The following is a 27838-nucleotide window of genomic DNA, read 5'->3' on the forward strand; positions in this document are numbered from 1 at the left end:
TTCAGATTTGTAGCTTGCAAGCGCGGAGATTCTATAACACGAGTACTGCAACCTCTAGTTGATTCAAGGACCATTCTTCTTCAAGCCTACGTCGTCACGCAAGAAAAAAAAATTTGGAGGGCGCTTGGATTTCGCATTCAAAAGTAGAGCGCGATAATGTAATTGGTGCGCGTAACATTAGCTGTTTTAAACTATCCGATAGAATGGCTATACTTCAAGTAATGTTGCCAACTGCCCACAGCGCCATAATTAATCATTCTGCGAATTAGCGATGCACCCACTACGCGTCCGCAAGGCATACGCGCACCAACGCAGCTGCACGTTTTGCTGAGGCTGTTGTTGATGATAATAATTAATTATGCCGGAGCGCTTTGTAATGGGTGCGCCTTTAAACCAACCACTCGTTGCGCAGTTCATATGGTGTGCCGCCTGGTGCGATTCTATAGTATACGCTTCTGCCACGCAATATTAAGTGTGTTAACGTGACTTCTCGCACTATATAGCACATGTATAGCGGTTTTTTTTTTCGGAATGGTTTTAAGCATTGGCATAGCTCTGTGGTAAAACAAGTGCTTGCCATGCAGCAAGCCTGGGCTCAGTTCCGGCTCGGACTCATGACTTTTATTAATTGAATCCATCGTGATTTTTCGCTACAACCGCCGACGCCGGCACCGACACCGGAATTTTCTGCGAAACGAGCTCTTTAAGGGCACAGGGTGGGGTACAAAATTTTTTAAAACAAAATTTGGTTTTTTTTACTTCTTTGGAATGACAAGGCCTTTCCTAACAATATCCAGGGCCCCACACATTTTCCCGAATTTTGACTGAGCCAATAGGCTCAAGTTAATATTTTAAATACCGACACTGGTACTTTCTATGAACTTAGCAGGCTTTTAAAAAGTGCCTACCTTAAGGCACATGGTGCACGCAGTTTTTTAACACGCCAGGCATTTACCGGCGAGTCCACTTGCCATGTGTGTGGGAGACATGCTTGGAGACGCGATTTCGCGCATTTATTTTGAGTTTAGTTGCACCTTTGTTCAATATGTTGCTGCGGCAAAATATATTCTCGTATTGAGAAAGCCAGAGAAACTGTTTAGAAACTCTTTAGTCAGAGAAACTGTTTGGAAATCGGCAGGCTTCGGCTACTAACAAAAACGAGACTGGGAGCACTCACGCGAGCACTTGAGCAAGTAAGTTTAGTCCGCATTCCGCGTCATCGCAAAGACAAAATGTTACCTAAAGCGACGACGGCTACGCTTTCATTGATATGGAGTCCGTCTCGGTGGAACAGTGGTCACGGTGCTCGGCTGCTCATCCGAAGGTCGCGGGTTCGGTCCCGGCCGCGGCGGTCGCATTTCGATGGAGGCGAAATCCTAGAGGCCCGAGTACTGCGCGATGTCAGTGCACGTTAAAGAACACTAGATGGTAAAAATTTCCGGAGCCCTCCACTACGGCGTGCCTCATAATCATATCATGGTTCTGGCGCGTAAAATCTCAAATATCATTGATTGATTGATTGATTGATTGATTGATTGATTGATTGATTGATTGATTGATTGATTGATTGATTGGTTGATTTTAAAGAAGCCTTAAAAACATGGGACGTATAGGGCCTACACTGTGTCCTTAACGCTATCGCGTTCAAAAAAATGCTGGCATGATTCAGAGAGAACAAATATTTGAACGAATCGAGCGAGGTGGGCATTTGCGCACATGTTCACATTTAGATTTGAATGATTTGCGCGAAGTGTTTCAAACAATGTACTTCACATGTGCTGTCCCTTGTTTTAAAAAATATATATATAAGTTGAGAAAGTTAAAGTAACCTTTTCGACTGACATTTAGGGTGAAACAATGCTCGAGCTTTCTTTGAGCACAGTATTGACACTGGACGTATACGAGCTCTCTTAACGTCGTTCATGAAGTCTGCTCGCAGTTCTGACGTCCAAATAAGCGTCAGACGCTTACAGTCGCACCTTTACCGCATTCAGATACCGTAAAACGAGAAGCCGTTGACGCTGTGGTAGACGTAAAGAAAATGTCGGCAGCATCTTATACTCTCTCGACATTTGAATGCGAAAGCCTTCTGCACTCTTGGTAATGCTGCATGTCAGTAATACGATCGTGGAATGGACATATCCTGCAAGACATAAAAAGCCGCGGTCTGAGAGCCGCGCTTATATTACCTTTGAGGTTCTCAGTACGTCATCGGATGACGTCGCTAAGAGATTCGCGTCAAATCTCTTTTTGTCGTTCGCAGTCGATTGAATTGTCCCCCCTCTTTTAACTTTTTTGTTTCACTTTTAATTGGCTTTCCTCACAAAATTCCGTTGGGCTCGTCAGCCCCTCCTCTTTCATTTTACAATTGCCATAAAACCCATTATGTCTTCGGGTGGTGCTGGTTACCACCACATTATTCTTTCTTTCTTTCTTTCTTTCTTTCTTTCTTTCTTTCTTTCTTTCTTTCTTTCTTTCTTTCTTTCTTTCTTTCTTTCTTTCTTTCTTTCTTTCTTTCTTTCTTTCTTTCTTTCTTTATTTATTTATTTATTTATTTATTTATTTATTTATTTATTTATTTATTTATTTATTTATTTATTTATTTATTTTGTATATGGGGGGTAGAAACTTCACCCGCCATTGTGGTCTAGTTGGTTACGGGGCTCGAGTGCTGACCCGAAGGTCTCGGGATCGAATCCGGGTCGCGACGGCCGCGTTTCGATGGAGGCGAAATGCTTGAGGCCCGTGTACTTAGAATTGGGTACGGCGTCCTTCATTATCGTATTGACACAAGGTGGTTTCAAACTACGCGCCCAGGCCGATATGTACGCCCTCCCAATTGTTGGTGGCGTACGTGCGAAACAAGGTAAATGTGTGGCCGAGAGCGTGTGCCTGTTTGACCCAGGCCATAGCAGCTGCGCGCGACCCACGCGGGACACAGCCCAAGGAAGAGCAGAAGAAGAAGTGTAGCTTTGCAGCTGACAAGAAGACTGTTCTTCAGAGCTGCTCGGGGACTTCCGTTTTAGTTATCTCCCGCTTCCTTCTCGGGCACAAGTTCGCCCAACTGACTATAGTTTATTAAAGTGTGTTCTTGAACTGTGCGTTACAATATCGTGGTTTTGGGACGTAAAACTCCAACAATTATTATTATTATAACTCTATGTGTAATCCTGCTCGGTGCGCAGTTTCACTGTGAAATCTGCCACAGGTGCTTTCTTTATTTCTTTCCATTTAAATATATGCCTTTTAAATGCGAAGCATTTCTTAGCGAACTTCTGCGACTTTGAGCGTATCTATCTATCTATCTATCTATCTATCTATCTATCTATCTATCTATCTATCTATCTATCTATCTATCTATCTATCTATCTATCTATCTATCTATCTATCTATCTATCTATCTATCTATCTATCTATCTATCTATCTATCTATCTGTCTGTCTGTCTGTCTGTCTGTCTGTCTGTCTGTCTGTCTGTCTGTCTGTCTGTCTGTCTGTCTGTCTGTCTGTCTGTCTGTCTATCTATCTATCTATCTATCTATCTAGCCGCCTACGACTTTGTGCTCTCCTGGTCGCTTGGTTTATCGAATGTACACCAAAATTGGTATGGCGTAACATGACTATGACGAACATAAATGTCAAGTCATAACATGAAAATCATGACACGCATGTCATTACAGCATGATTTACATGCCACGCTCATGGTGCGCTGGCGGCCGTTTCGCTAGCTTGATATACACCAAAATTGGTATCTTGTCACGTGACTGTGTGACGAACATAAATGACACGAGTTAACATGAAAATCATGACACGCATGTCATGTACAGCATGACTTACGTGTCACGCTCATGGTGCGCTGGCGGCCGTTTCGCTAGCTTGATCTACCCCAAAATTGGTATTGCAAGACGTGACTGTGTGACGAACATAAATAACACACGAGTCAACATGACAATCATGACGCGCATGTCATGTACAGCATGACTTACGTGCCACGCTCATGGTGCGCTGGCGGCCGTTTCGCTAGCTTTATATACACCAATATTGGTATCTTGTGACGTGACTGTGTAACGAACATAAATAACACGAGTTAACATGAAAATCATGACACGCATGTCATGTAGAGCATGACTTACGTGCCACGCTCATGGGGTGCTGGCGGCCGTTTCGCTAGCTTGATCTATCCTGAAATTGGTATTGCGCGACGCGCCTGTGTGACGAACATAGAAACACGAGTTAACATGAAAATCATGACACGCATGTCATGTACAGCATGACTTACGTGCCACGCTCATGGGGCGCTGGCGGCCGTTTCGCTAGCTTGATCTTCCCCGGAATTGGTATTGCGCGACGTGCATGTGTGACGAACATAGAAACACGAGTTAACATGAAAATCATGACACGCAAGTCATGTACAGCATGACATACATGCCACGCTCATGGGGCGCTGGCGGCCGTTTCGCTAGCTTGATCTACCCCGGAATTGGTATTGCGCGACGTGCATGTGTGACGAACATAGAAACACGAGTTAACATGAAAATCATGACACGCAAGTCATGTACAGCATGACATACATGCCACGCTCATGGGGCGCTGGCGGCCGTTTCGCTAGCTTGATATACACCGAAATTGGTATCTTCCGACGTGACTGTGTGATGAGCGTAAATAACACGAGTTAACATGAAAATCATGACACGCAAGTCATGTACAGCATGACTTACGTGCCACGCTCATGGTGCGCTGGCGGCCGTTTCGCTAGCTTTATATACACCAATATTGGTATCTTGTGACGTGACTGTGTAACGAACATAAATAACACGAGTTAACATGAAAATCATGACACGCATGTCATGTAGAGCATGACTTACGTGCCACGCTCATGGGGCGCTGGCGGCCGTTTCGCTAGCTTGATCTACCCCGGAATTGGTATTGCGCGACGTGCATGTATGACGAACATAGAAACACGAGTTAACATGAAAATCATGACACGCATGTCATGTACAGCATGACTTACGTGCCACGCTCATGGGGCGCTGGAGGCCGTTTCGCTAGCTTGATCTACCCCGGAATTGGTATTGCGCGACGTGCATGTGTGACGAACATAGAAACACGAGTTAACATGAAAATCATGACACGCAAGTCATGTACAGCATGACATACATGCCACGCTCATGGGGCGCTGGCGGCCGTTTCGCTAGCTTGATATACACCGAAATTGGTATCTTCCGACGTGACTGTGTGATGAGCGTAAATAACACGAGTTAACATGAAAATCATGACACGCAAGTCATGTACAGCATGACTTACGTGCCACGCTCATGGTGCGCTGGCGGCCGTTTCGCTAGCTTTATATACACCAATATTGGTATCTTGTGACGTGACTGTGTAACGAACATAAATAACACGAGTTAACATGAAAATCATGACACGCATGTCATGTAGAGCATGACTTACGTGCCACGCTCATGGGGCGCTGGCGGCCGTTTCGCTAGCTTGATCTACCCCGGAATTGGTATTGCGCGACGTGCATGTGTGACGAACATAGAAACACGAGTTAACATGAAAATCATGACACGCATGTCATGTACAGCATGACTTACGTGCCACGCTCATGGGGCGCTGGCGGCCGTTTCGCTAGCTTGATCTACCCCGGAATTGGTATTGCGCGACGTGCATGTGTGACGAACATAGAAACACGAGTTAACATGAAAATCATGACACGCATGTCATGTACAGCATGACTTACGTGCCACGCTCATGGGGCGCTGGCGGCCGTTTCGCTAGCTTGATCTACCCCGGAATTGGTATTGCGCGACGTGCCTGTGTGACGAACATAAAAACACGAGTTAACAGGGAAATCATGACACGCATGTCATTTACAACATGACTTACGTGCCACGCTCATGGGGCGCTGGCGGCCGTTTCGCTAGCTTGATATACACCGAAATTGGTATCTTCCGACGTGACTGTGTGATGAGCGTAAATAACACGAGTTAACATGAAAATCATGACACGCAAGTCATGTACAGCATGACTTACGTGCCACGCTCATGGGGCGCTGGCGGCCGTTTCGCTAGCTTGATCTACCCCGGAATTGGTATTGCGCGACGTGCATGTGTGACGAACATAGAAACACGAGTTAACATGAAAATCATGACACGCATGTCATGTACAGCATGACTTACGTGCCACGCTCATGGGGCGCTGGCGGCCGTTTCGCTAGCTTGATATACACCGAAATTGGTATCTTCCGATGTGACTGTGTGACGAGCATAAATAACACGAGTTAACATGAAAATCATGACACGCAAGTCATGTACAGCATGACTTACGTGCCACGCTCATGGGGCGCTGGCGGCCGTTCGCTAGCTTGATATACACCAAAATTGGTATCTTCCGACGTGACTGTGGGACGAACATAAATAACACGAGTTAACATGAAAATCATGACACGCATCTCATGCACAACATGACTTATGTGCCACGTTCATGGGGCGCTGGCGCCCGTCTCGCTAGCTTGATCTACCCCGAAATTGGTATTGCGCGACGTGACTGTGTGACGAACATAAAAACACGAGTTAACATAAAATTCATGACACGCATGTCATGTACAGCATGACTTACGTGCCACGCTCATGATGCGCTGGCGGCCGTTTCGCCAGCTTGATCTACCCCGAAGTTGGTATTGCGCGACGTTACTGTGCGACGAACATAAATAATAGGGGTGAACATGAAAACCATGACACGCATTTTCCTCAATGACATACAAGACAATGTATGCAGCTCTTTGCTGGCTGCTTCGCATTACATCGATTCCCACAATGCGTGGGATCTGCCGGCTTTTTTTTCTCAGTAATTTGTCCGTTTTTATATATACTGCGTACAAGAATGAACTGCTGCGTTAACATGCATGACAAAGCTATATATAGTATTGTCGTAGAGCAATAACCTTCCATGTCATGCTCTGAATTTCGCTTAAAACTTGACTGCGCGAAGCAAGAGCTCCCCTACTCTTGCGTGCGGCATCTGCGAAAGCGTTAGACGACCGTAGAAAGGTCGTGACTTCTTCGGTCCTTCTGGAGCAAGCTGTGTAAATTAGCACTTTTTTTTTCAACCCATTAACGGAATCTTAATGCGCCGCGTTCGGGCGTCGTCGGTCTATAAACTCACGAGATTCCCTTTTCAGAAGGGTAAAAAAAACTATTTAAAAAAAACCAGCTTTCCCAAAGAATGGCATGTCCTTTTTGTTTGCCAGTGTCTGTGTAGTTTTATTCTAATGTGCTTTTTTTTTCTACCTGTAGGTTATGCGGCTAACAGCTGTCCTGACCTTACTCCGTCCTAGTCAGCTTTCTGTTTGTCTCAAAGATCGTTTCTTTCTTTCTTTCTTTCTTTCTTTCTTTCTTTCTTTCTTTCTTTCTTTCTTTCTTTCTTTCTTTCTTTCTTTCTTTCTTTCTTTCTTTCTTTCTTTCTTTCTTTCTTTCTTTCTTTCTTTCTTTCTTCCTTTCTTTCTTTCTTTCTTTCTTTTGCAAGTCACGGTTCGTGATTTTTAACAGAGGGTAGGATATAGATTTCTCAGTGTCTCGCATCTTTTTAGGGCGCGCCCCACAATAAACGCCACAACAGGGAATCACCAAAGAGGTTCAAGATCCAGGGATACTGAATTCGTACAAAGGCGCAACTTATAATTCGGTAAATGCGGTAACTCTATCAACAGTGGAGCGGCCGTATTCCCTTATGCCAGCGTTATGTAGTCACGCCAGATCGTATCCAAATGGAGTTAACTGCTAGACCTTACTTCGTGTGACATTCCAATTTGTTGCTATCGCATTATGCTGACCCGAAGGTCGCGGGATCGAATCCTGGCCGCGGCGGCCGCATCTTCGACGGAGGCGAAAATGCTTGAGGCCCGTGTGCTTAGATTTAGGTGCCCGTTAAAGAACCCCAGGTGGTCGAAATTTCCGGAACCCTCCGCTACGGCGTCTCTCATAATCATATCGTGGTTTTGGGACGTTAAACCCCAACAATTATTATTATTATTATTGCTATCGCATTCATTGCTTCGCCCTTGCGGCGAAACTGACTGTTCTTTTTAGATCTGGGAATTCATTTCGATGTTGCTTCGTTACGCCGTGAACCCGTCGATTTTTTAAAACTTTTTTTTTGCTTTTCTAGCCCAAATTTTCTGTATTTCGTTGCAAATATAAAAAAACGTTATTAGGCAGTTTTAGAATAGCATACGCAAAGATAGCGTTCGTTGGGTATGACACGCTATTTTCATCAATCAACGTGGGTACCCAAGCGGATAGAGTATGACGCATGCGCAGTGGTGACAAATGCTTAGGCAAAGCTTTGCGTACCCTGTTCTAAAACTTTCCGATGGACAAGGCGAGAGCCTTGAGTACGAACAGTGAAGTACAGAAGGTTGTGCATTCCAAGAATGCTGGACGAAAATTAGCGGTTATGAAGTCGTGCCCCTCGGGCGAACGCCACAGCCGCCATTACGTGCACGGTATACATCGCACATTCTAGCGAGAAGAGATGGTCCGTTGCGCAAATACACGCGTAGAAGAAGAAAAAAAAATGAAGAAAAAGCTGCTTCCGATCGCCTATCTCTCGGATTGACGCAGGAATGGGACGGACAGTCCCGAGTGTATTCCGCCGCCGAACGGACCAACGCGCGATGTAGTAGGACGGGATTCACTTTGGCCGAGCTTGGCGCGAAGGTCGCGAAAGGAAAGAGAAACTGCGTTGGCAATACAGCGGAATCCAGGCCTCCAGAATGGAGTTAATGGGTTACCAGTGCATGGTTCGTTTCTGATGTCCTTGCGATAAAAAAAAAACACTAAAAAGGTTGCAGTCACGATTCACTCGGTGAACGTGGTCGACGCGCAAGCGAGTCAGCTCTTATCCACTTGTGCATTGCCCGTGGAACGTCGCTTCAAAAAGCCCCTAAACAACCTCTGAAACTACGAAGAATTAGTGCGCTATTCTCTCCTTAGGTGAAAAACCTCTTATGCACACACCGAAGGCGAAAGCCCCTCTTATTTTTCTTCTCATTAGATGTGTTGTCCCTGCGCCGCCACCGACCGAAAGCTCTCTGCGCCTAATGTGGTTTTGCATTGCCTCCAGGATCGAAGGCACTTCACCTGGTTTTGAGCTGCCTCCATGATGGGCCCGCCGTCGACCCAGCTAAGGTGCTGGGTCACCGTGATCTCATAATGAGGTCACAAAATTTCGCGATCTCTGACGTCACGATGACGTCATATAGTGACGCCATCACCCGGTGATCATTTTTTGCATCACTCGTATGGACGCCGCCGAGGGACCCCGGTCAGTTTTCGGGTTTGATGAGGCATCTAGGCTTTCGCCTTAAAAATTCTTGAACACGGGGCATCGCTGGAGCCACCGTTTCAACAGGAGGTCTTGTCTTCTTCGAGGCTGCAACTGCCTGCCTTAGCGCATGTATGCGTATGCTTCGTAGCCTCTCTCACAACCACTATTGTTTGGGACAGTAACGAGAATCCTACTCTCATAAGGCTGATGATAAGAAAGCAATGCAATTACCAGCCCGCCACTTTGCCAAGATTACTTCAGTCGTAATACCACTCGCCTGTAGCAAACTTATTAGCCAAAACAAAATTTCGTTGCAGTTAGCATAAAATTACTGAAAAAAAGACATTAGTGTCAACCACTATTAATGAGAACTTACAGACAATGTTGAATGTTAACGTTGGACTAACAGTGTCAACCAGAAATACACTTGGTTGGATTCACCAGCCTGAATTTGCAGCCGTAGTTCTTAACTGCATTGCCATACAGACAATGTTGAATGTTAACGTTGGACTAACAGTGTCAACCAGAAACACACTTGGTTGGATTCACCAGCCTGAATTTGCAGCCGTAGTTCTTAACTGCATTGCCATTCGACGTGCGTACAGGTTTATTCTGCTCTCTTAAACATTTTGCCGGCGAGTGTAGAGCCGAGTTCCCCGTAAATTTTGGAATAAGCGTCCAAGGGGTCTCGCGACGCTACGCCTTGGTTATGCCATATTTTCTCGCGTATAACGCACCCGTTGCAATATAAACCGCGCCGCGATTTACGACCCACGAAATAAATAAGGAAAAAATAAAGATCCCCACCTATTACCCGCGCAAAGTTCGACGGTTCGAATTAATACATATTCACAGAAATGCTCGAACCGCCTATGCCTGAAGACGGGAAAAAAACTTTATTTTCATTCAGTTTCGTGCACCAAGGTCATTTCCCCGTCCTCACCTAAGTGTAATTTTCAACTGTCGCTGTCAGTGGCACCTTTCTTGCATTGCCATGAGGCCTACTTGCACACCGAAATTCGCGTATAACCCGCATCATGTGATACCCTCATCCTGACGTCACTCATGTGAGGTATATGCGGTGCAGAAAGTGAGGTATGTGAGGGGCAGAAAGCTTGCAGTGGGTAGTGCAAAACCACGCTAGGTGCAGAAAAGCTTTCTGGGCGGGGGCATCAATGCAATCGAATAAGAAGAAATAGACGACGGCTTTCGCCTTTGAGTCATCTTAGGCGGATGCATAAGGGACGGTGTGAGTTGTCATTTGCGGCTTATATGCGAAGAAATGCGGTATTTGATCTCGCGAATAAGTTGGAAGTTATGGCTGCTCGAACTGCTAAGGTCAGAGGCGGCCTAGTTTTGCGTGCGAGCGGTCGCCGCTTGGCCCCTCATAAATAGCGGCTGGGATAGTCAGAGGCGACTCCTATTCCCTCCCTCTCTCCCAATGCACCGCTTTTCTGACGCGCCTCGACGTTACGGCTTCCGGCTATTTATTTGACTTTGCAAATAAGTTTCAAGTTGTGACCCTTCCTAAGTTACGGCCCCGTAAATGGTCCTCGTGAAACAAACGTCTAGGGGGGAAAAAAAGCGGTGTTTCTTTTGCGGCGCTGTTTCATTGATAGCGAGCCATATCTGCACCGTTCTCACCCTAGAGGGCGACGCATCCTCGCAGCCGCACGACGGCCTTTCTTCTTTGTTCCAGCGCACCGACGCCGCCGCTCGGTCTCCTTCCTCGCGGCATGTCTGCGAACGAGGTGGCGTGGCTCGGGCAGCCGCGCTGCTAAGTTATTCTGGGCAGTGCAGCGCGCTATTCCAGCTGCGCGGGACGAGGAAATCGCGGAGAGCCGCTCGAAGAATAGAACGGCCGCGTATCCAGACGAAACGACCGCGGTGCGTGCTTGGTTGTCCGGAAACACCGCGGTAGCGCTCACGTGACCAAGAATCTCCGCCGTCGCACTGCAGTGCGCGTGACGAAGTGTGTGCAACGTGACGGCTACAGCGACTTGAGAGACGCTGGGGTGCAGGGCGTGGGAGAGGACATCAACGTGTACGGGATGACACGAAACAAACAGAAAGGGGGGGAGGGGAGAGGCAGTAGAAAAGGGGGAGGATAACAGTTTCTCGGATGCCCTGGCAGCAACTACGTTCACGATTGCGCGCCTGGCTCGCCCCGTTCTCGTAATTTCTTGAACGCTCGAGATTTCCGCACAAGCGCTACGGGGTGGGTTCCTCTCTTGAGATTATAATTGCGAAGGCTCGGGCAAATGCGTTTCAGGGAATCCTCTCTCTCTCTTTCTCCCTCTCTCTCTCTGTATCGCAATTAAAGGTATCGTTGCTATCCGCTTCCGCTTAGCACTTCGCGTGGAAGACCACGGGAGGCGACCTCTGTGTTTTCACGTGTAACGTGAAGTTTCTGATTTCGCGCTCCTTGTCTCTAGATTTCTTAATTACCCCTCTCCCTCTCTCTTCTCTCTTTCTGTGTTGAAGGCAATGGCCAAAGTGTTTATGTTCTTATGGTGGCCGCGACTTGGGATGCGAATGCCAAGGTTGCGCTGAACTCACAACGCGCGTTTCACCCTCTCCTCGCGTCGTAATCGCTGGACTGGATAGCGTATCGTTGTGTTGAAGCTTCATGCTGATAAACGCAAGCCAGGTGTAGAAATGGAGCGATCATTGAGGATGTATGTATGTATGTATGTATGTATGTATGTATGTATGTATGTATGTATGTATGTATGTATGTATGTATGTATGTATGTATGTATGTATGTATGTATGTATGTATGTATGTATGTATGTATGTATGTATGTATGTATGTATGTACTTGATGACCCGCGATTGTCAATGGACCCTCCGGATACGAAAGACCATAAGCACTCATCAGCTACTGTGTGGGGCCCTACCCTCATCGCCACTATTCATAGTTGTCGCCAAACCGCCACGGTGGTCTAGTGATTATGGTGCTCGACTGCTGACTCGCCGAGGTCGCGAGATGGAATCCCGAATGCGGCGGCCGCATTTTCGATGGAGGCGAAAATGATACAGGCCCGTATACATAGATTTGGTGTACATCAAAGAACCCCACGTGGTCGAAAGTTCCGGAGCCCTCCACTACGGCGTCCCTCATAATCATATCGTCGTTTTGGGCCGTTAAAGCCACAACAATTATTAATTATATTTGTCACCTTTTCCGCTTCGTTTTTTCTTCTTTTTTTTTTTCTTCTAAGCAGTGTATGTATAGAGCAGGTGTGGTGACTAATCTCGCTGTTCTTTTTCCAATGGCATTTTCTCAGCCCTCTCCCGTCACGTGGAATCTATAAACACTAAGGAGAAAGACGATCTTTCTCCATTTGAGTAAATTACCTTTTTTTTTTCATAGCATCAAGTCCGCCACAATCGCCGCGAGAAAAGGCTTTATAAGAAAGATGATGCGCAGAATTAATATTCTTGCGTCAGCGCCGCGTTGCGGTTTCCGCCTTAACTTGCCGCGACGCATGGCCCGTAGCCAGGGGGGGGGGGTGAAATTTTGGTGAAGTAGGTATTTTACAGCGAAAGCTGTTATGAGATGATTTCACCGGCCGTTTTTGGCGCCGTAGTTGTCTGCCGCCGCCGCCGCCGCCGGTGTCCGTAACCAGTATCGATCGAAATAAGAAAAAAAAATGAAATAAGAAAAAAATTCCAGGATGGAACGAGGCTCGAACCTGGGCCCTCTGCGTGGGAACCCAGTATTCAACCTCTGAGCCATGCCGGTGCTTGAAACTGCTTGGGAAAAAGGTCCTATACAGGCTTCATGTCGGGAAGGAACCACATTAGCATATGCAATATAGCGTGGTAGAAGAGTAAAATAAGCACCAAGCGTCGCACAACGCGAATTCTGTAACGAGGCGTCACACAATGCGAATTGCGCAACGAGTAGGTTGTGAAATGCTTCCAACCCATTACAAAGATCTCTGCCATAATTCTTCGTCGTCATCAGGCACAGCATCAACAAAGTGCGCATAATGACTTACATGCGTTTAGCAGGTACCACGGATCTCCGTAAAATGACGAAAAATGGCACAGTGCCTGCTGCCCTACATCTCAAAAATTAAAATGATTTATAGCATAGTTGGTTCCTCGCAAGTGCACTTGTATTGATTGCCAAGGAAGCCCATAAGCGCATGATCCACTTCCTCGGGGTCTCAGTAAAATTACAATGATTTAAAGCGTAGTGGGTTCCTCGCAAGTGCAGTTGTATTGGTTGCCAAGGAAGCACATAAGCGCATGATCCATTTCCTCGGGGTCTCAGTAAAGTTATTCGCCCCCCCCCCCCCGTCTCTCTCCCACGTCAACGTATGTTATACAGCATGACGGGAGAGGGAAATAGCGAGCGGGCGTCACCCAATGCAAATTACATAACTGGTGGGCCGTTTAAAGCTTCCAACCCATTACAAATGGCTGAGCCATAATTCTTCATCGTCATCAGTCGTCGCGTCAACAAAGTGCACATAATGCCTTACAGACGTGTAGCTGGTGCCTCGCTTCTCCGCAGAATGACGAATAATGGCTTAGTAGGTGCTTCCCAACTTCACAAAAATTGTGATTTATGGCGTACCGGGTACCTTTCTCGTCTAGTTGTATTGCAGCCCAAGAGAGCTTACAACGGGCTCTAGAAACGCCGCTCTTCCAGCTTTCGATGTGACTGTGCTGCGGTTTCAGCGCAGGCCTGGCGTTTTTTACCAAAACTAAATAATGAAAATAGGTGCTTTTCTAAAATAGTCCAGGTTTTCAGCAAGTGCCCCCCCCCCCCCCATCCGAAAAAAAATTCCTGGCTACAGGCCTGCCGTGACGTCATAGACCTCAATGACGTCTGGTAGGGCTTGCATGATTCGGTATTGGTAAAAATTAATGACGTTTCCTTCTGAGGGAGCCAGATACTTAGCACGGTTCCAGAAAGCTTTATTAAACCATTGTGGCTAAAATGCGAAACATGAAAGACATTGAAATACGTGACGTCACACTGACATTGAGGTGCCGAAGTTCCGGCTCGAAATTCACAGATTAAACGTTGGCCTTCACTTTCTGTCCTAGTAATGTGCCTATGGTGTTAACATTAACCACAAGTGTTCTCAATTTTTTTTATTAGTTTCTTCATATTACCCACAGCGCCTAGTGACACTACAGGGGGGGGGGGTGCATAGATATAATAACAAACACTGAAGCAGGGTACAAGAAATGTTTGAATATGGCGTACAATATGACAGTATCAGTTTTCAATGCAACAAGAGAGCATACATATCTAAAGCGCCGCAGCGAAGCTGGCGTCATCAGCAATATGCACTGATTGTAGACAATTCCAGTTACGGATAGTTTGGGGGGGAAATGAAGTTCTGCGTAGTTCAGTTCGGCAGTTATGTTCACGCACCTTGTGCGCATGGTCCAAACGACTGGATGAATAATGAGGTCGTAGAATGTACTTATCGCAGTCTATTCCAGTTCTCTAATTGTAAACGTTGTGGAAAAACTTAAGTCGCAATTTTTTCCTTCTTTCGTGAAACAGCTCCCATCCCAATGTATGTTTTGCAGCGGTCAAGCTGAGCTATCTGCTGTAGTTATTTAAAACATATCGGGCCCAAGGATTTTTCTCTTTTTTTTCAATTTTGTCCCTATAAATGTTTATTGAGGGGTCTCAAACTGTACAACCATATTTCAGGATAGACCTTACATAGGTTTGTTTTGTACAACAGATCCCGAGCTTGTTTTAGAAAGAGCTTGGTGTTCCGTGGAAGAAAAAAAAAAACCCAACATTTTGCATGCTTATCCCGTGATGTGATCAACGTCATAGTGCCAAGACGTGAACCGTGTAAGATAAATTCCTAAATACTTCAATTCCAGAAGGCTACCGAAGCGAGGTTCATTGATGTGGTATATATGTCGTGCTCTGTGCCATTTTTCTTCTTGTAAAATGCATGTGAACCGTTTGTTGCGTGTTTAGTAGCATGTTCCATTTCTTGCACCGTGTATAGGTTTTATCCAAATCATTCTGCAAATGTTTAGCATCATTTGAACAGGTTATTTCGCGGTACGCAACACAGTCGTCAGCGAATAATCTCAGTGATGACAAAACATTTGAGGACACATCACTTATACAAATTAAAAATAACAAAGGACCTAGTACCGACCCCTGAGGGACGCTGAAGGTTACTTCAATGACATCCGAGGTCGCTCCATTTGTTACTACGTATTGTGAGCGCAATGTAAGGTACTCCTTTATCCAAGCGATCACTTGGGGATTAACGTTAAAACAATGCAGTTTGTAAACTAATAGATCATGATCCACAACATCAAACGCTTTTTTGAAGTCGATAAACAGAGAATCTATACAATTTCCTCGATCTGGCACTTCGCGTACATCGTGAACAAATTCATTTAACTGCAACTGCGTTATACAAGATACACCATGTCTAAAACCACATTGTTTAAAGTTAATCAGGGAAAATGTGCGTCATAGTGCTATTGTATAAAATGTGTTCCAGGGTTTTACGTGATATGCGCATTAGTGATATGGGTCTATAATTACATACATGTTGCCGGGGCCCCGATTTATGAATGGACACAACACAAGCCTGTTTCCATTCATTTGGAAGGCAGCCGTGAATAGTGATTTCAAATACAGCACTCTTAAATATGGAGCAATAAACTGTGCGCTCGACTGCAGGAAGCCGCATGACAATCCATCCGGGCCGGCTGCTCTGGAAGGTTCCAACCGTTCCAGCAGTGCTCTGATACCACCTTCACCAATCACTATGTATTCCATATCTTCTATGTTTACACTGCTGAGGTAAAGGTTGTAGCTCGTACGATACTTTTCGAGGAAAAAATAACTGAGGCGAAAAAGTTATTGAAGGAACTGTCTTTACTAAGGCTATATTCTGTTATTTCACCGCCTTGCTCAAGCGGCGGTACAGAGACCTTATCTTTCCCGTTACGTTTGGCATACTTCCAGGATCCCTTCGAGTTAATTTGTAAACGCGTGTTGAAAGACTAAAAAAAGACCCGTTTTGCTTCCGTCGTTTTCTTTTGTAATTCCTTTCTTTCAATGAGAAAGTTTCATTTTTCTTGAACTTAGCATATATTCTTTGCCTTTTATTTTTGGCCCCGCCACGGTGGTCTAGTGGTTATGGCGCTCGACTGCTGACCCGAAGGTCGCGGGATCGATTCCCGGCCGCGGCGGCTGCATTTTCGATGGAGGCGAAAATGTCTGAGGCCCGTGTACTTAGATTTAGGTGCACGTTAAAGAACCCCAGGTGGTCGATATTTCCGGAGCCCTCCACTACGGCGTCTCTCATAATCATATCGTGGTTTTGGGACGTTAAACCCCAGATATTATTATTATATTGCCTTTTATTTACAAGAGAACGTAGTGTTGCATTGAACCAAGGCTTGCTTCGAGAACGCCGGGCCGTCTGAACCCATGACGTTACATATTGGTCCCTTAGCTCCAAAATTTTTGTTGTCAATGATACCCATAAATAGTGCAAAACCGTCTTTCATCGCTGCAGGTGGAAATGTAAGGGGGGGGGGGGGTGTCAAGTGCCCTTTTTGCAACTCCGTTCCGACGGCCGTGGTCTAAACTTAATTCAGTGCCTCATTTTTTTGTGGCCTTAAAGGAGTACTGACAGTATCTTAAGGCATCGCAAAGGTGACATTTTTCGTTGAATTCCTTGGCATGCAGCGTTAACGCTCTCCACGCCACGCACCGGAGGCAGAAAACACCTATAAAGTATTTCAGTTTGACTTTAAAGTTTTCGTCGGCACGGCAGGTGCAAGCCAGCCCCATCGCAATGAACAATATACCTTGACGAGTTAACACAGTTCACTGGTTTTTCGAACTCTGCGTCCTGTATGCGGCTCGAATCGTCGAAATCGCTATTGGCGTCATTGGAGGACGGTTCACTCGCCGTTATTTACATGCACGTACGCGCAACTGAGAGAATACGGCAGTGCGGCTGTCCCCACTTTAATCATGCCTACGTCAGCATGTGTTTTCACGTCACTGCGAAACCGCCTCCTCGATATCTAAATCGAAAGTTTTTCTAAGGTAGCGCGCATTAAACAAACCTCACAGGGTGCCTCATGCGTTCGCGTAAGACGACTCGAAGGCGAAAGCCATCTCATTTTTCTTCTGAGTCGATGTATTGATCCCCTCAACCACCTACCCGAAAGCATTCTGCACCAAACGTGGTTTTTTGCAGCGCCTCCAGGATCGGAGGCATTGCAAGCTTTCTGCACTTCACCTGGTTTTGCATTTCCTGCGTGATCGGCGCACTTTTGATCAAACGACGATGTGACGTGATGACGTCACCTTGTGACGGCACGTTATGTGACTTCATAGTGACGTCATCGTGACGGCACGACTTTTGACTATCTGTGACGTCATGATGACGTATTGTGACGTCATCACGTGGTGTTGATTTTTTGCGTCACTCGTGTTGATGCCGACGGTGAATTTTCGCATTTGGTTAGGCATCTAAGGCTCTCGTCTTAATATATGCAATGCGTTCCGGGGCACCACGATACTCTTTTTGAGAGTTCTCGACTCCAGTGTTCTTATTTCGAGCAAAATGCGAAAGACTTGTAAAATTAGTGTTAGTACTCATTTCAGGAGTGTGGCTGATCTTAGTCGAAGAACTTCGGGACAGCAAGAAAGCGTCAAGAGTGTACTGCGAATAAATTCCGAGTGGATGACGTAGGGACGGCTGGCACGTTCGCGGCGAGCCACGTTCTTCACGGAGCCTTGAGTGGCTGCATGCGGCATCACGCACAGCGCAACAGGCGAGCCAACTCTGGCGCGCTCTTTCTTGGCTAATCTTCCTGAGAGCAGCGGCGGACGCAAAGTGATCACCTTTTTCCCTTCACCCGTCGTCGTCTCGCGCCCAAACAACAAACGCGCGAGCGAACAACATCAGGCCGCCGTGCAGCTCCAGTCGCACGCAACGCCGCCTCTGTACGTCATCGCCGCTGCGTTGCTGTTTGGGTTCAACGACCCGCAAACATAAGCAAGTGCATGCACTGCCTTCGCTCGAAGCCGCCGCCGCAGCGGGCATGCCCGAAAGGTGCATCCCCTGAGGACGCGTCGCTACTATTGTTGTTTATTTGTTTGGTGGGAGGGAGCCCGCTGCTGTGTTATCTCTGACTAACGCTGCAGAAATACATTCCGCCGCACGGGTCGACAAATGGTGCGGCAGGTTGGTTGGTCGACGAAGGAAAGACTCCGAGGCGGCTTCATTGCGGGCTTCGAGACCTGCAGGGTTCGCTCGACCGTCCCTTTCGGAGTGCGTGCACCGTAAAAGCACGTTTGGGTGCATTCACGCGCCGCGTAAAATCCGTGCAACAGCTCAAGACCCGTATTCACAAAAACTTCTTACGCTAAATATTTTCGTCAGCCAATCGCGATGTGGGGCATATTATTAGTGAAGCCTGTTGACCAAGAGGAAAACGCACTTACGAAAGCGAAGTTTTGCGCATACAATAATAATAATCGTTAGGGTTTAACGTCCCAAAACCACGATATGATTTGCTGACCCGAAGGTCGCGGTATCGAATCCCGACCGCGGCGGCTGCATTTTCGATGGAGGCGAAAATGTTTGAGGCCCGTGTACTTATATTTAGGTGCACGTTAAAGAACCCCAGGTGGTCGAAATTTCCGGAGCCCTCCACTACGGCGTCCCTCATAATCATATCGTGGTTAATAATAATAATAATATCTTGGGTTTAACCTCCCAAAACCACGATATGATTATGAGAGACGCCGTAGTGGAGGGCTCCGGAAATTTCGACCACCTGGGGTTCTTTAAAAGTACACGGGCCTGAAGCGCTTTCGCCTCCATCGAAAATGCGGCCGCGCGACCTTCGGGTCAGCAGTCGAGCACCATAACCACGATACCACCGTGGCGGGTGTTTTGTGAATACGGCTTCTGGAGTTTTGGAGAGGTGGTGTGGCCTTGGAGGCAGGATCCAGCCCCCATATCACTGGTCAGCGACGCATGCATGAAATACATGCATGTATTTTGGTTCTATATATCGGCAGCTTTGGCAACGCCGGCCATGTTTCTGTGTCAGTGTCAGTGGTCTCGTGCCGAAACCGCAATATGACTATGATGCACGCCGTAGTAGGGGAATCCGAATTAATTTGACTACACAGGGATCTTCCTGGAGGGACGATTCAACCCCCAGAAAGGACCCCATGTGATCGAAATTAATAACGATTAAAACGGAGTTAATACGAATTAATACGGAAAACCAACAATAAAGTTTTACTAACAAACCAACCAACCAACATGGGACTCTGACGCGCATCGCAATCTACATACTGGGGTGTTCTTGTACCTCCCCTCCCTCCCATCGCCATGCGGCCGCCGCGGCAGGGAATCGAACCCGCTTCTTCGAGCTCAGCATCGCAATTCCTGAGCCGCTGCATGTATTTATTATTGTGAAGCCGCCCTGAAAACGTTACTGTTTCGTTAAAACGTTAAGACTACAGTGTCGCGACTATGTAAACGACGTTGAGTACGCCAAAGAGAACAACTTTATTCAAAGTATGCATCTTCGAAACGGGCGGCGCAAAAACAAGAACAAAGGAGAGACTACACACCACAGAGCGCCTTCTGACAACTAACTTTATTAGAACGAACATACACTATTTAAACCTTCACCAAGTATCACGTGCTCTTACATCATTGATAGCCGACAGGATTCGTAAACATGTGTTGCTGTAAAGATTAGAAACGGTTACGAAACGATGATCACACGTACACTTTTTTTTCTATGTGATGAAACGATTGAGGAAACAAATTTCATCGCCATGCAGTGCTATTGATGGCATGCTTACACATAGATTGCCTTTTTTGTTACGGGTGTATATACACGCACGGGTGTATATACACGCACACATACAAACACTCGCTACACAAAGGGTGGTCAAACCCCTCCCCTGCTTCCCGAAAAAAAAAAACGTTTCTGGCTACTCTCCTGGCCATTTAAAACGTCATAAATGATGACTTAGTCATAACGTGACTCGTGTGTACTGCAACCGGGCGCTGAAGAGATAGAAGCGTTTTTTAGTGTGTTTGGACCGCCCGTCCTCCCCGAGGTGCCTGAGAGAGTGCGTTGACGGTGCATCCATGCTGATGACAACAGTTCCCGGTTGGTCGCGTCCTTTCTGGGAATGTTGATCATCCTGCGGTGGTGAACGGAGCCTTCTGATTGGACCACGACAGCGCGTTTGGCGACTGAAAACACAAGAGGATGCCGCCAATGCTTGTAAACCGACCTGCTCCGTGATTGTCCGTGCATTTTTCGCTGGCCTTTGATATACTCTTGTTTCGTGAGCGTGTATACTATTGCTTCATTGAAGCATGGCTGGCGGGGTCTCTCGTTTGGACGCCCTTGGCAGGGCGCCACGTTTGACGCCCTGAGACAAAGACAGAGCTGTGTTCTCTCTCGTCGTGCTTTGACCTTTCTGTCCGCGTTCGCTCACCCCGATGGTAGCGTGATCACACCGGCTGATGCGCAGCATCTAAGCACTCTGTGTGCATATACGATTCCTAGGAAGCCCCGCACAGCCGCCATCGTGAGCTATTTACACTAGAGTTGACGACAGTTTCCGGTTAATAGTTACATATTGCAGTTAAAACCTCAACACGTGGTGTTATAAAGAAGCGACACCATTGCCGAGAGCGTCGGTGTAGACACGGTACAACACTGGAGTAGCCAGGGAAGGGGGGGGGGGAGTCAATCCCTCCCCCTCTCCGAAAGTTTTGAATTTTACATGGGTATATTGTCATGTGGTCGTGACGTCGACGAAGACAGCAGTCAGCGCGTCAGAGATGAAACTCTTTATTTGGCCGAACTTGTGGCCGGGAAACTGAAAGTCAAACTACAGCAATACACTGACAGCGGCGAACAGAGCGTCGACCGTCGATCAACTGACAAGCGGTCAAGCGCGTCGGCTTTTATACAGGCGCTATCGAACTTTCCAGCAATATCGCTGGTGGCGGCGTTATCTCTCGACAAAGCTGGAACATTCGCGTGCGGCGCGCAATCTTAACAAAACGATTTACGAAAATCGCGAAGCTTCTCGAACACTGCTTCGCGGCCAGCATCGAGCGTTGATAACCGTTCTTGCTGGTCAAACCCGAATACAAGAAGTTGGAGTGGCAATATATAGACTATGTTACGTAAGGCATATGGGCACCGCCATCATGGGCTGTTAAACGAATGTCTTTTTTTATTTTTGTATCCCCTGGCGCGAACTGATAAAGTCAGGAAACGCCGAATGCACCAACCGAACAGTTTCCATGTGTATACGCCCACCGTAACACTTTTCGCTTAGTTGTTCAAGATAAAACACGGCAAGGTTAACAGCCCAGCATGGCGGCACCGAAACTCGTACGTAAAATAGTCTATACCCGCACACATACAAGCACGCGCACGACGATAAGGGTAGTTGAACCAAATTTCAGCCTACGCCACTGACCGCGTCATGTCATTACGAACCTGGCCTCTAAAGATAATGTTGGTACTTATCTAAGTGTTCGAGTAGAAATTACACCGATACGACCCGAACTAAAGACGGTGGAAACGAAAGCATGTGCACTACTTAGCCTTAAATTTTCGCGTTTCATTCCGTGAGTACATACTGTACATGCGCAGCTGTCCAACAACAAAAGCAAAACGTGGCAATGACTCTAGTTCCCTGAATATAGATAAGCGGCGACAGTCACATACTGTGATAGGGTGTGTTTGTGCTCCCTTAATCTCCCTCTCTCCCCTCCTATTATGCCCTCCTCAGCCTCCGTACCCATGTGTAAGGTATCATATACTTTTTTACTTCTTCTGGATATCCTCCCTACCTTTCTTCTATCCTGTATTTCTCCCGCTTGATAGGAGAGCTTACTATCGTTAGAACGAAATTGTGAAGCATTAACTCTCAAAGGAACCATAAATCAAAAAGGAAACTGTCACTCATTGTATTTCTTGTTTGTTTTTACGGGCACTGTTCGTCGATACTCGTGCCTGCTTGCAATGACATCCTGTTAACAGACGAAGTTTCAAAACGTCGCGTCACTAAGATGCATGCGACGAGTGTTGGCGTGGAGGAAAAAGAAGTGGCCATCTACACAGCGTGACACAAGTGTATACGAGCGAGTCAGCTAGCGTAATTAGCGCAGATGAAGAAGAAACTCTGGCGGTACTGACTTTGTCTAAAGACAAGATTAATAATACTTGGCGGTAAGTTTTCTGAAGGTTTCGAAAGTCTGTCGGAAGATTCACCTTGAGAAACCGTCGAAGGCCAGGAGTCCAAACAGGTCTCTAACGAGAAGTAACAAGCCAGTGTACGTTCGTTGCTGTCTGTGTTTTGTTCTTGTTTTTCTAAACACAACTATAACCTTCGTCCAGCGTAGCAGTGGCCCTTTGTTTACGGCTTAGTCAAGCTCCGTCTTTGTATGCAAATGAGGCGCTCTGACGCAGAATGCACGAAAGATCTCACGGGTACAGCAGAAAGAAGGTGGACGACTACACCGACTCTTACTCTTCCTTCTAGCCTATATACACCCATAAGTCCAACGACATTATTCAGTAGCAAGACTCTCAACTCATTTTGCTTACTTAAATTTATTCATTTTATGCAAATTGCATGCTAGCTACGGCAAGCGAAGTGTATACTTTTCATACACTCTGATTAGTATGAGTCACTCATGGAATGGCACACCACTTCGTATAAAAACATGTAATATGCATGAATTTATTAAGCTACTTAAATATTTTTATCTTCTACTGATTCGTAGTTTACTGGTAAGTAACAAACACTCTATCAGGTGTGATTCGTTTCACTTAGATAATTTAGCTTTTACTGCGCTTGGTATCGTTGCTATTTGATGTGCTAATCACGCTTATGTATTTACTTACTACCGTTAAGATATATATTAGTCAAGCTGTTAGGCTGTACAAGTACTCGTATGTATTTATTTGACTAATTATGCTAATTGTTTCACAATTTGTCGTAATTCCTCTCTTGCTTGTTCTCTTACAGTTAATTTTTAGAGGAGGTCTCATGTCCCTCTGACTTCAACACCTCCTACTGTATATAAATATTTTGCAACCTCGTTATTGTCATAACAAATTCTGATTCAGAAGACTTGCAAAGAACATAACACCGAGCTTTGATCGTGTCCTTCAAAACAACTCACGAAAGCATAGGGAGAGATGTAAAGAAAACCTTTTAACATTTGGGTAAATACGCAACAGGCAAACGATGTGGTGCTTCCGGTGAGTTAGGCGCCTAGATGAGGTTAATTATTTGAATATAGTTTGTCGTTATTGTGCTGATTACGGGCCCTGACTCATCCATGGCTCATCGTCCGTATAAGTAGAGGTTGACTTTAAGCACCGCCACATCTTCGTGATGTCATCCGGCATGTCACTACCTTGCAGTGTTTTGGTAGTATGTGCTTGCGTGAGCTCGATATAGCCAAAGCTGTTATACGTATAGTTTTAATGGCGCTGGACAAGATGTGTGCACCTCCTTAACATCCGCTCTTCTAAACTGTCGTTTCAAGGCGACTGGCTGATAAAGGGGCGCCCAATTAAGCAGTATTGTTATAATACACAACTTGTCTTCTCTCTTCATCTCTCTCTAACTGAATGCATGAGGAACATCGTCACTTAACGGAGTCTTGGTCAGTCAGCGAAAAAACAAAAACAAAAACAAAATACGAGTATGACTACGGAGTGATGTTATACGCACTAGCTCTTCGCGGCGTCAATTCTTTCTTTCTGTTATTCTTTCGCAGCGTCTACATGCAGCCGGTACCTGACTGGGATAATTTAGCGTTGCTCTTTAGTAGCCGTTTATTGTAAGAAGGGAGGTCGCGACCTACGTGTCATTACTGCTACCGAGCGTAGTCAAGCGTGTCAGCGAAGCTACATTGGTATTTTCACACACTGTATTGTGAAGAACGCGTTTTACTTCAGCAAGGTCGACAATTGGGTTAGTTGGTAATGTTCCATTATGGCTAAAGCAGCGCAGAAAACATTCCTTCAGTGGCGTTACTGCTAAGCGAAGGCAGTTTTTTGGAGGCGGGGCGATAGATACACTTTTGGTTGTTTGGGATTTTGCAGGTTTTGTGTATATGTATGTGTGTGTGGGGGGGGGGACATACCTCTGTGCTACTTTCTCTGGTTAAGGTGTTAGATATGTTTAGTGAAGATCTTGCTTTCTTTGCCTTTTTGCAAGTTGGCAAGTTTCCGACGTGGCGGCGACTGCGCAGTTCGTTTGAGTTCACTTCTTTTTATGCCATTATTTTCATGTTTCATCCAATAAACCTCTCAGTTGCGAGTAAGCGCTCGTTATGTCCCCTTCTTCATTCGTGTTTTTTGCGCTGCTTTAACCATACTGGAGCGTTTTACTGGTACTGTACACTGTCCCTGACATATACCTTAAGTCGGACATGTCTGCGTTTATTCGCTCCGTAACACGCTACAGTGTGAGTTCATGCAAGACTCTCCGTTTGCTTCCGTTTCATTTTCTCTTGTTGTTTTTCAGTACAAGATTCGTAACCCCGCTCTGCTGGTGAAGACCGGCATTGTTCTGGGATGCGTCATTCTCCTCTTCTTCATGCAGAGCTTTCCCAACCTGCACCTGAGCCTAGGTAAGGCACGACTCTCGCAATACCTGTCGATGTCAAGATAAAAAAACATAACTCTCACTGGAAAGATGAGGTTACCAAGCCTGAATTGTTTCGGCTTGTCCGTTTACGGGGCGCTGTTCAGATAATCTGGGGCCACATTCACAAAACTTCTCCTTCGTGAGTGCATGTCCTCATTAGTCAGCCGACTTCGCTAATGATATGTCCCGCACCGTGATTGGCTGAAATATTCTCTTACGAAAATTTTTAGCGTATGGCGTTTTTGTGAATACGGGCCCTGAACTTATGTCGGCTTTGGCACAAAAACAGAAACATCGAAAACTTGCTAACCGTCTTCCGTCCGGTCGCCTTATTACTTTTGAGTCTGGCATGAACTTAATGCCCAACGAGACGCAATGTCAAATCATTGATCTCAAAAGCTCCGATTGATTGATTGATTGATTGATTGATTGATTGATTGATTGATTGATTGATTGATTGATTGATTGATTGATTGATTGATTGATTGATTGATTGATTTCAACAGGTCAAAGCAGTACCCGAGATGTGAGAAACTCTGTAAGCAAGAACTTTGGTTTAATTATTACTATTCGTGCAGATTAACGTACATTTACGCCCACTTACGTGAGTGTTACTCGCGTCCCGCTTAATTTCATCGCAATGCTGCGGCGGGTATTGCCGTTGTTCTTGAGCTGTTCCTGAGCTTTTATAACATAGCTTAAACATTGATGTACAAAGGGCTCAAAACAAACAGCGGCGGCGTGTGTGCATTGGCTACATGCAGGGGCATAGCCAGGACGGGTTGACCGCCCCCCCTTCCCGAAATTTTTTTTATTTTGCATGTGCATATATACACGCACACATACAAACGCACGCACGAACATACAAAAAGGATCGTTGAACCCCCCCCCTCCCGAAAAACATTTCTGGCTACGCTTCTGGCTAGATGGTTACGACTCTGCGCTCAAACGTGTTTGCAACCTAGCGACAACAGCGCTGTTTGTTTTCATTCAGTTCTATCGCTTGGCGAGAGGTGCAGCCGGCGCCGTTCGCTGGTGCCAGTGTCTCCTTACACATTGGTGTCAATAAATGAAAGATACGGCATTCTTAACACGTGGCCGCGTTTGTGCCTAACTGATAAGGCGCGCTTTTGACGCCTCTGATCGCCATGCTCCGGGAAGTGGTTTCTTCGGAGTGCCTCAGCGCTTCACGTTTTCGTAGTAACAGGAGGTCTGTGTCCTGCTTAACTATTCCAATTAAGGTTTGGCGGGCGCCGGAAGGAGCTACGTGCCCCGACAGAAGGTACGCACTTAGGCGGCAGCTCGTCAATCAGTCGCGAGAATCTGTGACGTCACCTTTGACGTCAGCCAGTGTCGGAGGGCTACGTCCGGGAGAGTCTCGGACGAGACATGAGGGGCGTGGGCAAGTCACGTTGCTTCACTGGGAAAAAGAATGCGCCGTGCTACGTGTGCCGCCGTTGCGGTGAACGTGGACAGCGAGCAGTCTGGTGATAAGAAAAAAAAGAGAAAAAAAGAAATGAAGAGTGGCGGCGCGGCCACTGACATTTTCTCAGTGACAGTTTCTTGGCAAATGTTTGCTGCGCTCAGCCAGTTGCTTGTGTAGACATTATGCAAATGACTTTGGCTGGAGAGCGTTGGCCAATTTAATACGCACCTAGCTGTCTCATTCTAACAAGAATTGTGGCGCAAGGCAGGTACAGGCAACGACGATTAGGGTGGCGCTGTTTGTCTACTTTGCTTGGGACGAATTTTTCTATTCCTAAACATATACGCTTTCTAGATAGTCTAGTGTTGTGTTCCTGCTTAGTATTATTTGCCAGAGCAGTGTACGCGCTCTTGATGCAAAGAAGTGTTTCGCGATTCGATGCCTGCTATTTGTCGGATTCGACAATGGAAAACGTGGCAAAGGACAATGTATATAAAGCACAGCCTACGGAGATGGACTGTCAGGAAGGTTCGCGAAGATCACGAAAGGATGGCTACCCTACAATTTGGAAAAAAAATGGAAGCGAGAAGATAAAAAAGATGAATAACGATGAACATGCAGTTACTGCGAACACACTCACGGGATAATGTTCGTTGACAATAGTTCGTAGCAGTCCAATTACCTTTAAGAGGCGCACGGGGGCTTTTGGGAGCCTTATGCATGCAAAAGTACTTCGCAGAAGTGCTTCGCACTAGTTTTCAGGATTTCCCCCCAGAGAGTTGTCTGTCATCGACACTAGTGCAGACTAATTCGGAGTGTCGAAATGTTGACAGTGGCTCAAGACGAACCTGTGTGCAGAAAAATGCAATCAAGTCGCGCTGCGTGAAGTTTTTACCAAGCTCAGAATGAAACGTATTGCTAAATCTGCGTTAGTTCATACCGAAACAGTGCTGTGCTGCACACACTACAGAACGAGAGAAAGAGCAGAACGTGACAGGGCGCAAGGCACTGTGCTCTGTCCTGTCCCTGTCCTTCTTTCTTTTGAAGTTTGCGCAGCACGTTAGCAGTTCGCTATAATCATTTCGTCATTGTGGGCATTGTTGTCGTCTTGCTCGTATTCCAGAAAAAACGGTAGTTATAACGGTTAAGATGCAGGCGTCCCTTCTTGTTGATTCTGCTTAAAGCCGCGAGAAAGCAGCGAGGCTGGTTTCTTGCTAGTAATAGGCGGGCCTGCAAGCAGGTCAGCGCAAGCGTTGAATGTTGCGAGGAGGCGTGGACGGAATGAGTGAAAACACACGCCCGTTTGTGGATACACAGCCAGAAAAAAAAACGCCAGGCCTGCGCTGAAACCGCAGCACAGTCACAGCGAAAGCTGG

The 27838-nt window shown here is 46.3% G+C and overlaps 1 protein-coding gene across 2 annotated transcripts in view; it reads left to right on the forward strand.

Annotated features, from left to right (window-relative positions):
- LOC119382821 (P protein) overlaps nt 1-27838 on the forward strand; it is a 332942-nt gene that overhangs the window by 201683 nt on the left and 103421 nt on the right. For both annotated transcript variants that reach the window (XM_049412327.1, XM_049412328.1), the window contains one exon: nt 24914-25019. In XM_049412327.1, coding sequence (XP_049268284.1) covers nt 24914-25019 — 106 coding nt within the window. The remainder of the gene's footprint in view (nt 1-24913; nt 25020-27838) is intronic.

Source organism: Rhipicephalus sanguineus, chromosome 2 (genome assembly GCF_013339695.2).
Source record: "Rhipicephalus sanguineus isolate Rsan-2018 chromosome 2, BIME_Rsan_1.4, whole genome shotgun sequence".
NCBI classification, from domain to species: Eukaryota; Metazoa; Arthropoda; class Arachnida; order Ixodida; family Ixodidae; genus Rhipicephalus; species Rhipicephalus sanguineus.